This window comes from Podarcis cretensis, assembly GCF_951804945.1.
Source record: "Podarcis cretensis genome assembly, chromosome: 11".
Taxonomy (NCBI): Eukaryota; Metazoa; Chordata; class Lepidosauria; order Squamata; family Lacertidae; genus Podarcis; species Podarcis cretensis.
The window spans coordinates 1199566-1213118 of record NC_137180.1 but is presented as its reverse complement, the minus strand read 5'-3'; the positions used below and the strand labels follow the sequence as shown (position 1 = coordinate 1213118).

General features: G+C 42.2%; 1 protein-coding gene across 1 annotated transcript in view; it reads right to left on the bottom strand.

Annotated features, from left to right (window-relative positions):
• The window catches only part of TJP2 (tight junction protein 2), a 61924-nt gene that overhangs the window by 18472 nt on the left and 29899 nt on the right, over positions 1–13553 (bottom strand). The window contains exons 2-10 of the mRNA XM_079996188.1: positions 8818–8871; positions 6051–6175; positions 4547–4649; positions 3508–4084; positions 2665–2768; positions 2341–2494; positions 1464–1575; positions 1246–1379; positions 295–361 (exon numbers count right to left, since the gene is read on the bottom strand). Of these exons, the coding sequence (XP_079852314.1) occupies positions 295–361; positions 1246–1379; positions 1464–1575; positions 2341–2494; positions 2665–2768; positions 3508–4084; positions 4547–4649; positions 6051–6175; positions 8818–8862 (1421 nt within the window). The 5' untranslated portion in view covers positions 8863–8871. The remainder of the gene's footprint in view (positions 1–294; positions 362–1245; positions 1380–1463; positions 1576–2340; positions 2495–2664; positions 2769–3507; positions 4085–4546; positions 4650–6050; positions 6176–8817; positions 8872–13553) is intronic.

The window sequence follows — 13553 nt, the reverse complement described above, 5'->3', positions numbered from 1 at the left end:
TTTTGGATTTCTGTCTGCCTCACGGTAAAGTGACACAGAAGGGGGCAGCCTGGTAAAGCTGAAGAGTAATCACCTTCCTTAGGTTACTTTTTGGGGGCTGTTCTGAGATAAGGAAGTGGTGGCAGCAAACTACTGTTCTGTTTTTTGTGTTCTGAAAAAGCTTTCACGGGCCGGTCTCTCTTCCTGCCAGTCCTGCCGGATTTGGAGGACGGCTTCAAGAGGTGGAGAGGGCACGTGAATGCTACAATACATATTTAAGGTATGAAAGTAATAGGTGAAATATAAAACACATACCCATATATTGCTAGGTCTTCAGGACTTGGCTGAAGGAACGTTCTTGGGGCTGGCTTGGGCTGAACAACTGTATGTATTAAAAAACAACATGATGCACACAGAATCATAGAACTAGCTTCCATTTTGTTTCTAAATAACACAAAAGACAGAAATGAGTAAAAAGAAGAACGTTTAGGGTATCTAAATCTTTTTATTTAGAAATAACTTTCACTTTCTTCCTATTAGTCTGTTTAAGATTGTAATCTATAGGCAGTCAGCACCAAAAGTATTCAATACCAAGAGACAACTGAACTATAAATTCCAAGGTGATACTAAATATGGGTAAAAAATTATTTTCCAACTATGTAATCCCCTCAACTAGGATTCTCTTAAGTTGGTTTACCTGAATATCACAAATCAGATCTCAAAGGCCAACCAGCCTTTTCTGGTACAAGGCTTTAAATGTCTCTACGTTTAATACATTCTGCCAATATTAATTCTATTATAACAGAGGAAGGAAAATATTTTTCTTTTTACATTTGCATTTATTTCACAAGCTCAGTTTGCTGTAGCGCCCCTCTTTTACGTTTACACAAAGTTTACCAGTAAAAAACAAAAAACGTGTGAAACGCATACAGTTTTATTGGGCTGCCTCCAATGTCTCAGCTTATTTTCTTTTTTAAAACAACAATTGCTAACAGACAAACTGAAAGATAATTTGGTATGCAGTTGGTGTGCTGAAAAAGACAAGCGGTCCTCTCTCCCGTCTATAAAAGTAGCTTGGGGGAATGATTCTTAATGCACCAGAGTAGATTATTAGAAGGGAAAGCCTGGAGCAGCAGAAATGAAATGTACTTCCTAAAAATCATCTGCGTTAACAACTGATCAGGTTTTATATTTCTATGAATGAAGCAAGGCTGCGCCTCCTATTGAAATTAAAACATTTCAAAGTCTAGAGAGACTGAAACTGACCTGGAGGATCATCTTGGTACTTGGGTTCACTATTTGTCTCTGGGATTAAAGCAGCAGTGAGATCACCGGTTGATCTAAAAGGCGTAGGCGTTGCTCCCATTTTGGATAGTCTGCTGGCTGGATCTTCTTTTGCACTTAAAACAAAATCCACAAAGTTAATAGAAAAGTTGAGGATCTAGTAACCGTAAGAGATGTAAGTGACACCACGTCCTTCATACCTCTGTTTTTCCTTTAGCTTTTCGTTGGAAGAATGTGAATCTAAATCTGAATGGTGCAGCCTCCTATCTTCCTGAGGGGAGCAAGACCTGTTTGACTCTATTTCAGAAATATCTGTTGAGAGAGGAGAGCATAAATTTAGCTGCACAATAAACATTTGAACATCCTTGTTGGTTTTATTGACATTATACTGGAGTGCTCCTCCCCCTTCACATAGAAGACAGCGCTTTGGCTTAGTTAAAGCAGGACCTGTGAACTTAAGGCAGCCCACAAGAGGTAGATGGGAGCACGAAAGGAACATGCAGGACCAACGCTCATGCCCAGTTACATAAACCATCATTGGGAAGCTGGGAAAGTTACATGCAAAGTGGCCTTCTAGCCACCAGATCCATGACCTCATGATCACTTCATATCTGGCACTGAATACAGTTTTTCCTTCCCAGGAAAAATGCCATGTAAGAAGTGACCTTTAGTGGGCAGCCTGCACATGCTCATAGGTAGTCTCTTTCCCAGCCAGCCTATGGATACAACAGAACAGCATGACCAATGAATGCAATGGAAGTGAAGAAACCTGGTATGAAAAACACATTCTGTGGCATATTCTTAGCTCATATTGGCCTTGGCTTGGGGCAAAGGAACTCACCCACATGCCTTGCCTTGACTCAAGAAATTTGGTCACACTTCAGACCAGTTACTGGTACAGATTTCCAAGTCTCAAAATCTGTACCACAAAAAACACACAAGCTTTTACACTTAGCAACTTTTGTTTTGTGTCTAATTGAGTACATTTCTGTGAGGGTATATTTTTATTTATTGTCACATACTGCAAATAAATACTTAAATAGGAAAGTGACTTTAGCTCCGCTTCTAAGCTCTCACCTTCTATTTCTGACTCGCTGTCATGCATGGAAGGAATGTTGATTAGGGTTTGTTTTCTGTCCCTTAGGACAACCAACTGGAGTTTTCCTCTTGATTTCTCAATCAATTTTCTGGCATCAAATAAAGACATATTCTCTGTCACTGTACCATTGATCTGGATGTGTGAGACAAACATATTTACTTACACTTTCAGCACAAACGGTTCTGATAGATCAGTTCAGAGCTGAATCTCCATTCACTAATTGCAAATGGACAGGAAAACTTGCAAAGTGTCCATTTCCCCCAAAACATAAGAAATTAAGGGCCCTTATTACAAAAACGTACTTTGAGAATGATGTCCCCTTCGTGCAAATTGCCATCCTTGGTTGCCAGCCCCGTGCTGGTCATTTCTTTGATGAAAATCTGACTTCCAAGTCGAAGGCCATATTCTGCAAGTGGAACAATAAGAGACAGTTTTGCAGCTTGACACATGAAGCATGCTACATGCCACTGGTTTCCAATATATGCAAGTGGAGGGAGCTATCAATGGTATTTTGTCTTTCTCAGTGGATTGGAAGACAAAGGGGAACCTGAGCAATGCAGCTGTGGCACATCAGGGCAAATAGACTCTACTGGTCAGGTAGGGAGGGTCACCAAGATTTTACATATAGCTACTAATCTGGCTGACTGCCTGGGATGCAAAAAATAAGGAAGTATCAAGTGCCAGGGCAAGGTACCATGCAGGGCTGGCAGGCAAGTTCAGCTACATGGGTTCCTGATCTGACCGAGTTCCATGCTAGCTTGTGGGCTCCTAATGTTGAGAAAAAGAAGTGGATCAAATTGCTTGCCTTATATTCTGTAAACCAAGGTATACATTTAAATTTAAGGCATCTTTGGGTCCTTCTCAGTAGTTTTGACACTGTGGAGTGTGTACCATACGTTCCTCTAGGACGTCTACATGGCACTTTGTCCACAATATATTTGTAAGGTATCCTAAAATTTTTGTCTCTTGTTTAATTCTTTGTGCTTGTGTAAATTTCAGAAAACAATAAGGAAAAAATAAAAACTGTGAGGTGCCAAGCAAACAGAGGTTTGCAATCAATGGGTTAAACGGCCAAGGGGAGAGGAGGTAAAAGCAAGGAGGAGTCATTCCTTTCAACCTCCCACCAAAAGATGCTGGGCACTTGCCTTCGTTTGATCTGCTTTTTGTGAGGAGAACATTAACTGGCCCACTGGGGTCCTGATGTGCTCCATAGTCATACTGAGGCTGCAATTCAGGGGAAAGGCTGCGGGAATTAAGCCGGTCTCTGCTCCCGCTCTTGGCTTCCCTCTCACGAGGGTCTTCAAGACGGGTTCTCCAGTCGTAGTCTCGGGGCACACTCCGATCGCCACCATAGTGCCGGTCATATTCATCCTCTCTATCCACGCTCCTGCCTCTGCTTCGGGGTCTTTGGTATTCGTGGTCGAAGCTCCTCTCTCTGTCCATGCTCCGGCCGCGATTTCGATCGCGACTGTAGCTGCGCTCTTTGCTGTGCTGGCGCCCCCGGTCATGGCCAGTCCTGTAGCCCCGGTCCAGGTGGTCTCCCCAGCTCTGGCTCCGGCCCCCATTCCCACTATACCAACTCCTTTCACTGTAGCCACTTCGAGTGCTTCTGCCATCAAACTCGGCACGGCTATCCATAACTTCAAAGGCCCGGTAGTCATAGTCCAGAGAGGGGCTTCTTCTTACAGCTGGGAGCTGCACTTGGCGAGGTCTTTTAACTATCTGTTTGCAAAAATGAGAACAATTTTGTATTTCCTTGTAAAAGCCACAATCATTTTACATTCAGCTGCAAAAAAATTTATCACTATGTTTATAAAACCCAACTTAGACGCAATGTAGCAGAGCACTTCAGCCAAGCTGGCATTCCATGCGGCTGCTCCACAGTTAAGATGCCAGCAGAATGCCCACCTAAACAGCAGGTCACTGGTGCAGAGAAAAGCCTGTGCACTCACTGAGCACCTTTAAACATGATAATCAGCTTCGCAGGTAAATGCTTTTTACAAGACATCAGCATCTCTACAGTAGGCCTAAGAAATCGCCTCCCTTCCCACCCTTTCCATTTAAAATATTACAGTTTTTGTCTTTATACTTCAGACGTATTAATACTTATTTTAAGTGCAGAGTGGCATTAACTTCTCCTTAATGATAGAATGCAAATATTTCTGCAAATACTTGTTAACTTACAATGGTAGCCACTTTCCCACTTTTCCTTAACTGCTGCACAGCAAAAGAATGGGCCACATTTTCCATGGGTGTATTATTAACCATAACCACTCTATCGTTCTCTCTGCAAAACAGAAGCATGTTGTCAATTAGAAAATACTAACATTGATAAAAAGGGTGGGGTTTGTTTATTAATTGCCTTCATATCCCTCCTTTTTCTCCATGGAACTCAAAGTGACTTACGTTATTCTCCCCCTCCTCATTTATTCCCTGTGAGGTAGGTTAGGCTGAGCGTGAGCAACTGGCCCCAGGTCACCCAGGGAGCTTTCTGGTTGAGTGGGGACTGGAGTCAGTCCAGCCCTACTGCAGGGGCAGAGATCTCCACATGCTCCCCCACCTCAATCCATTATGGGGAACTGGTTGCCTGCGTTTGCCTCCTCTGCCCCCATCCAGCCCCCCCTACTTAGCTCAGTTGAGAAATGGGGAGACGGAAGCCATGAACAGGCCCCCCAGGCCTTTTCCTATGCTGCCATTCTTAGTTCCTGAGCACATAAGGGGAGAAGACGGGGCTCTGCAATGCCCCATGGAGATCCCTTTGTGTTCAGGCACTGCAGCCAGAGTAGTCCTGAACTGAGCTCGTTTATCTCTACAGTAACATTATGTTCTGTTAAATTCAGTACAAGACCAATCTGTGTATCTGAAGAAGTGTGCATGCACACGAAAGCTCATACCAAGAACTAACTTAGTTGGTCTTTAAGGTGCTACTGGAAGGAATTTTTTTATTTTGTTTTGACTATGGCAGACCAACACGGCTACCTATCTGTAACAGCCACTATGCAAGGTTGCCTAAAAGTAAAGCTATCTAGGCTGGATACAGCCTCATAGATAAAAATGGCAGAATCAAATAATTACACAAATTTTGTGAAATCTATGCCTTCCCAATTACCGTATTTTTTGCTCTATAGGACGCGCTTTCCCCCTCCTAAAAAGTAAGGGGAATTGTGTGTGTGTCTTATGGAGCGAATGCAGGCTGCGCGGATAAGCCAGAACAGCTAGAGGGAGCTCCCTTTAAAGAATTTTTTTTTCTTGCATTCCCCCTCTAAAAACTATGTGCGTCTTATGGTCAGGTGCGTCTTATGGAGTGAAAAAGACGGTACAGTGGTGCCCCGTAAGACGAATGCCCCGCAAGACGAATTCCTCGCAAGACGAAAAACTCGCTAGACGAAAGAGTTTTCCGTTTTTTGAGTCGTTCCGCAAGACAAATTTCCCTATGGGCTTGCTTCACAAGATGAAACGTCTTGCGAGTTATTGCGAGTTTGTTTCCTTTTTCTTAAAGCCGCTAAGCCGTTAATAGCCGCTAAGCCGCTAATAGCCGTGCTTCGCAAGACGAAAAAACTGCAAGACGAAGAGACTCGCGGAACGGATTTATTTCGTCTTGCGAGGCACCACTGTATATTTGTGTTTTGCAAACAAATTATCAGAGCAAAGAGAGACAGGCGCTACTGCTACAAGCATGTTTACTTACTGAAGTAATCCATCTGCTGGGCCACCTGCAAGGACATCTGACACAACTATGGATGTTTCGCCATTTTCAAAATGAGGGTTGTCTCTGCCACCAGAAACTGCAATCCCAAACCCTCGCTTTGAGTCCTAAAGGGAAAAGAGGGAGGAAAAATGCTCTTTTTTAAAAAACAAAACGAAAAATAGAGCCACAATAGAATTTGAAATTGTTAGAATACCAAAATAGAGGCATAGTTAGACCAGTGATTCCCAAACTCCCACCACCGCTGACTTGACCTCTTGAAAATTGCTCAGGGACCTCTGGGAGAGAGGAATGGTGATTGGGCTGTCTTTCTGTTAGTTGCCACTGACAGAAGATAATTATGTAGTGATTGGTAATAGTCAGACAGATAGTCTGGCCATTAAATCACTCTGGAGACAAGGGTGACCTGGGAGTTAACCTCAAAATGCTTGGATCCAAGCTGCTTTTCTGCTGCTTGAGCCTCGCAGTGTGGATGGGAGTCAGAACAAACTGGCAAGCTGAGGAGTAATGCCACCATGCCCAAACACCACGTAATCACCTTTTTAAACAAACAGTAAGTAAGGTAAAGAATCACACATTTCCTTTTCAAAACATCTCTGGGACAAGGAAACTGTAACGAGACACCCCCCCCCCATCTGCTGGGGAAAATCTACAATGCGAAAATCTGTAAGTACCACCTCCTGTTGTTGAGAAAACAGAAAGGAAACTAATTGTTAAGAGTGTCTAAAGCAAAGTGAAAGGCCTGATTTATGGTGGACAAGAAGGATTAAAATGGATGATAGGAATCAATATGTGAAAAATCTTTAATCCTTTTTCTGCTTCCTGTCACTAAAGAACTGGAAAAACTGAAAGTTAAGCAGCCGTCATGAGGAAGGTGCTTTGAGACACAGTTGCAGCTGCAGTTTTAAAGGGGAAATTTTAAAGTGGATTGAGGGGCTACTAATATGCAGAACATCAAAAGCATCCAGCATGGCAAAGGTATTGTTGGATCTCCCAGTGATGGTTGTTATTGTTCAACAGTTGATGGCTGAACAATAAAAAATGATTGGATCAATGTTTGAGCAAGAAAATGAGCCAGAGGGATCTGAAGTGGAAAATGGAAATGGGGAATATTCAGAGGCTTCAGAACAAATGGATAAAATGTTGGCAGGACTAGATCAAGAAATAACCATATGTCAGGAGTGCTCTGATGGTGTTTCCTGCTTGGCAGGGGGTTGGACTCGATGGCCCTTGTGGTCTCTTGCAACTCTATGATTCTATGATTCTATGAAATAATTAAATTGAAGGAAGCAGTTGCTGCTGCTGAAATGGAAATGACTTCCATACAAAAATTTGGAGAAGGAGAAGATAAAATCACAAATGATGATATGGAGAATTATTTTGATATGGTGCTGTCAGGGGCTCTGACAGGTGCTGATGGAGTTGAAAGCAAAAAAAAAAAAAAAGGTTTGGAGAAAACTTCAGTCCTGGCCTTTCTTTAGCTCTAGCAGAGAGAAAGTATTTTGCATACAATCTGGAGCAAATTCACAGAAGGATGCTATTAAAATTATGGTGCTGTCTCTGGAAAAAAGAAAAAGAAAATGGAAGGTCCTAGAGGAGATCGTAAACGCAACAGGAAATGAAACTGAAGAAGTGGAACTGGACATGAACCAGTGGCTATACAGTGGTACCTCGGGTTACATACGGTTCAGGTTATAGACTCCACTAACCCAGAAATAGTGTTTCGGGTTAAGAACTTTGCTTCAGAATGAGAACAGAAATTATGCTCCGGTGGCGTGGCGGGAGCAGCAGGCCCCATTAGCTAAAGTGGTGCTTCAGGTTAAGAACAGTTTCAGGTTAAGTACAGACCTCCAGAACAAATTAAGTACTTAACCTGAGGTACCACTGTATCATGAAAAGAAAAATCATGGAACATTGGCCCAATGTAGAGTAGAGAGACTTGTCAAGGATGTAATGATTTATTATTATTCAATATGGAGTAATTATGGGAATTAATGGAAGTAAATTTAAAATAAAAAATATGGTTGACATTTAACACCACCACCACCACCACCTGGGACCTAGGGATGGGCAATGTATCAATACATTAACCAAAATTGATTGGACGTCCACATCCTGGTAAAAGTTTCATAATTTTCGACATGGTGATACATCGCGAATCATGATGTGCACATTGCTATGTAAGAAATTGTGATGTGGGAAAAACCGTGAAGCCAGTCATCGTTTCTCTCATGATTCCTGCCACCGCTGTTCCTCTGTACTATATACAGCTGTAACAATATGTTAAAGGTAAGTAAAAATGTATCAGTTTTACACCCCGAAGTAGTAGAAGATGCTAGGACATTACCCTGGTAACATTACATGGTTACGTCCTTATTTTAGACATTGTTATATATTAGTATATCATGGTGACTAGCTGGTGATATATTGGGATGCTGAAAACCAGACATCGTTCAGCCCTTCTGAATGAGATGTTGATGTGAGCTCTGGAATTTTAAATATTTTAATAGTTATGCAGAAATGTATTGCTGTGAATTTAAATACACTGCTGGAGCAAAAATAAAAATGTAAGGGTGGAACAAAACTATTTAGCATAGTTTAACAGTTCTAATTAACAATTTTTAAAATGTTTCACAAGGAAAATTGATCAATAAGGTTAACGGGTTATGTCAGATTTACTAACACAATGGCACATGCAAAAAGGGGGAAAGGGACTATTAGAAAAAAAGGACCAGAAATAACCTCTCACCCTTTGTAAGGTCACTGTATACTGTTCCCATATCAGCTCTTCCATGCCTGGGGCCTGCTGGACAATGAAAAGCAATAATCAATAGAACATCACAACAGAAGACAGTCCTCACAAAATTAAGAACAGACCCTTTTCAAAGTCCGTATCAAACAGCAGTCATGTTTTGCAGTTATCACGCTGCAGTGCTTTTAAAAATGGACATTAATTAGCCAGAATCTGAATAAAAAAATAAACACGTTTGAAGAACAAAATTTTAGTTGGAGAAGCCTTTTCCGTGTTTTTTATCTGTATGCACAAAAAGGAAACCACACTTGAGAGAAATAGCTCACACCCAGATCTTTATATATTTGTGCCTGTGGTACTTGTTGCCTGACAAAGGACCAAATCTCAGTAGCAGGGGAGCACACTTGGATTAAATTGATCATGATGGAAAACCCTAAGAGACCAGAGACCTTGAATAAACTGCTATCAAAATAGATAGGTCACCATTGCCACTCTGGGAAGAAGGGAGGGACAGAAGTTTAATAAATAAACAATATATGCAATGTAATAAAATACTGTAAAAATATTTTATTAATATTATTGACATGAAATTTTCATGGCTTTTGGCTAGAACAATAAACTTGTTGACTGACTGAGTAATAAATGAGATGGCCAGATCTGACACATCCAGTGACTGTCCCCAAAAAGGTCCTGCCCAAGTCACCCCCATCCTGTCTGCAGTGAAGGCAGGTCAATAATGCAAGGTCTCACTCAATGACTAGAAAGCTCATGTAGGAGGTGATCTTTAAGATGTCTAAGCCCTAACCATATAGGGCTTTAAAATGCACTTAATAACTACCACATTGAATTGTACCCAAAAATTAATCTTAAGCCCCCCTCAAAACCTGGCCACCCGCGTTCCGTGCCAGTGCTGGTTTCCAAATGCTTTTGGAGACAGCTCCATGCACATAAGACAGCGTGTATAGGAGAGAAGGTCTGGATTATATGCATACACCAAATATTGTAAATTACATTTTCAAGCATTTAGAAGACCTGATGCCTAAAGCCAGCTGCTTTGCAGGTGCCTGCACAAAACTTTAGTGTAAGCCCCTTACTCTAAATGAAACTCATGCATTGTTTGAAGCTCCAGTCCTCTTCATGCACTTACTCTACTAACTTCACCCAGAGGGACAATAGGGCTGTGTGTGCTGGCACCCTGCCCCCTCCACTCCTGACCTTCTGCATCAGCCTGGTCTGCATATCACATTAAACCACAGTTTTAAACTAGCTATGGTTTAATGTGAGCTAGAGGGCATGCTGTTCAAAAGTTCTCTAGGTGCTCCCCCTAATTCTGCTGCAGCCACGCTGTGGACAACACACATCACAGTACAGCTTATTTCATGTCATCCCAACGCAGGTTCAGGGTTTGTTTCTCTCCAAATTAAACCAAAGTTTAAAACAAACTATAGCTTAATGCAATATGTGAAGGTCTGAAAGGGAATCGCAAGTGCATTTGACCGAACACACTTATAGTCCTCCACACACAATCAGGGTTTCCGACTGCAGGGATGATGGTAAAACATTCTGCTAAGCCATCTTACGATTCTCCTTCAGACCACCCTTCTCAATGTGGGAAGACTGAAGGAGATAAGACATGTAACCCCGCATCCCCTCTCTCACAGATAGTGCTCTCATCCTTACTATGTGCAGCATAACCGAATGCTGCCATGATAGTCTCCTGATGTGCTCCTACAACAGGACCACCATCTATGGTGGCTGGTGAACCACAGGGCAGTCAATCGGATGATTTCTAAGAGCTAAGATGCTGGCCACTTGGACTACTGCCATGCGCTCTACGTGGGGCGACCTTTGAAGGTGCCTCAGAAACAACAACTAATTCAGAGTGCGGCAGCTAGACTAGTGACTGGGAGCAGCTGTCAGAACCATACAGAACTGGTCCTAAAGGCTCTACACTGACTCCTGGTATGTTTCTGAGCACAATTCAAAGTGTTGGTGCTGACCTTGAAAGCCTCAAATGGCCTTGGCCCAGGAGACCTGAAGGAGCGTCTCCACCCCCATTCTCCAACCCAGACATTGAGATCCAGCTCTGAGGGCATTATGGCAGTTCCTTTTTGGCAGCAGTAGTAATAGTAGTAATAATAATTGTAATACAGTGGTACCTTGGGTTACGAACTTAATTCATTCCGGAGGTCCGTTCTTAACCTGAAACCACTCTTAACCTGAGGTACCATTTTAGCTAATGGGGCCTCCTGCTGCCACCACCGCGCGATTTCTGTTCTCATCCTGAGGTAAAGTTCTTAACCCAAGGTACTACTTCTGGGTTAGCGGAGTCTGTAATCCAAAGTGTTTGTAACCCAAAGTACCACTGTAATAATAATTTATTTATTATTTATATACGCTGCCCATTTAGCTTGGTTTCCTCAGCCACTCTGGGCAGCTTACAGTGCATATAGAAAATGTAATGCCCTCTCATTAGGTGTTACGAAGATAACTACAACTTTTAAGACACCTGAAGGCAGCCCTGTATTGGGAGGTTTTTAATGTTTGATGTTTTATTAGGTTTTTATATCTGTTAGAAACTGCCCAAAGTGCCTGGGGCATGGTTCAAATAATAAAGATGGGAGTGATACAAATAAAATAATAATCATCATCATTTCAATCTGATCAGAGTTCAGATCCTCAGCAGATTGATTGATGCAATAAAGTCATGCCTCGAGATAAAAAAACCCCTACATAAATTACAAGTTCAATATATTCTCTCTCACACACAGAGCTACTAAAAACATTTCAGGTAAAAGGTAAAGGTACCCCTGCCCATACGGGCCAGTCTTGACAGACTCTGGGGTTGTGCGCCCATCTCACTCAAGAGGCCAGGGGCCAGCGCTGTCCGGAGACACTTCCGGGTCACGTGGCCAGCGTGACATCGCTGCTCTGGCGAGCCAGAGCCGCACACAGAAACGCCGTTTACCTTCCCGCTGGTAAGCGGTCCCTATTTATCTACTTGCACCCGGAGGTGCTTTCGAACTGCTAGGCTGGCAGGCGCTGGGACCGAGCAGCGGGAGCGCACCCCGCCGCAGGGATTCGAACCGCCGACCTTTCGATCGGCAAGCCCTAGGCGCTGAGGCTTTAACCCACAGCGCCACCTGCGTCCCCCCCCCAAAAAAAACACATTTCAGAGATCTTTTTAATTACTATAATTACTACTACTATATGGCAGCTAAAGGTAAAGGGACCCCTGACAATTAAGTCCAGTCGCGGCAGCTACATATATACTAACAGGATATTTTCAGTAAGAAAAATGTTTTATTGTACTGGAAATGAAATGAACAAATTTCTACACATGTTCAGCTACTTGCAGAATTTAAGAAGTGCAGACTGATGAATACAATGTTGAAATACTTTTAATTTTTACTTGTGAATAAAACTACAAATTATTTGAAAATTAGTTTGAACTACAGTGGTACCTCAGGTTACATACGCTTCAGGTTACAGACTCCGCTAACCTAGAAATTGTGCCTCAGGTTAAGAACTTTGCTTCAGGATAAGAACAGAAATCGTGCTCCAGCGGCGCGGCGGCAGCGGGAGGCCCCATTAGCTAAAGTGGTGCTTCAGGTTAAGAACAGTTTCAGGTTAAGAATGGACCTCCGGAATGAATTAAGTACTTAACCTGAGGTACCACTGTATCTGTGCCTCAGAAGAAAACCGGAAAGTCAAATGTTCCTTGGAATGGCATGCATCAAACTGTTACAAAGGGGAGGGGGGGTGTATGCTTGGCTTTTGAATGCTGGTATAATCAAGCTAAGAGGAAGCAGCTCTTAAGGTCACATTCTGTAGGATATAAAGTGCAGCACCAACAAAGTACTGGAAGTTCACCTTGGGAGTTCACAAGGCACAAAAGCCATCTGCTCTGTCCTAAATCTCTAACTCATAATCTCTTTAACATTATAAAATTTACAGCTGTTTGTTGTTGCAGAGATACTAACCAATGCTGACAGATTAATGGAAGGAGCAAAATGAGTGTGGGGGCTGGGAAGACCACAGATGTTGTAAGTCACATCTGAAGACTTCAGACTGTACCAGAGAGGGGATTAAATTCTGTCAGAGCAAGCACGAAACTCCAACTACATCAGGCGTCAGTGAACCTGGTACACGTTGCACTAGTGCTGCAAATGCATCAAGAGACAGGTTAAGGTAAGTGTCACCTATTCCTGAGGAGTAATGAGTGTATCATTTTAGGAAATGGCAAGAAATGTAATATGAATACATTAATTGATTGCACTGTCACACAATTAAACGGGTGATATTACCAGTAGCTCACTTAGCACATTCTATTAAGCCTACATTAAAAGAAGAATTATTTAATAAACAATCTTCTCAAGCACAATTTTACAGATTTCATGCTAATTCATTCTAATTAGAAGACTAATGTGATGATTAGATCCTAGTGAGACTTGAATGACACAGCAAGCCAGCAAACTTCCCCCAGACACTCGGAAGGCATGGAAATCAGGGAGCCATTTAATGCTAAACTATTTGAGACTAAAATAAAGTACAACAATGTTGAAGACAGTCAAGAATCATGTCTTCTTCCTCGTTTTAAAACACAAAATCTTAGTATGGATGAGACAATAGGAAATACTAATGGTATATATTTTTCAAAAATTAACTCACATGCCATTTTAAAATCCTCAACTTTTTCACAGCATGTAGCCACATTCGTTGCAGAGCTTGAG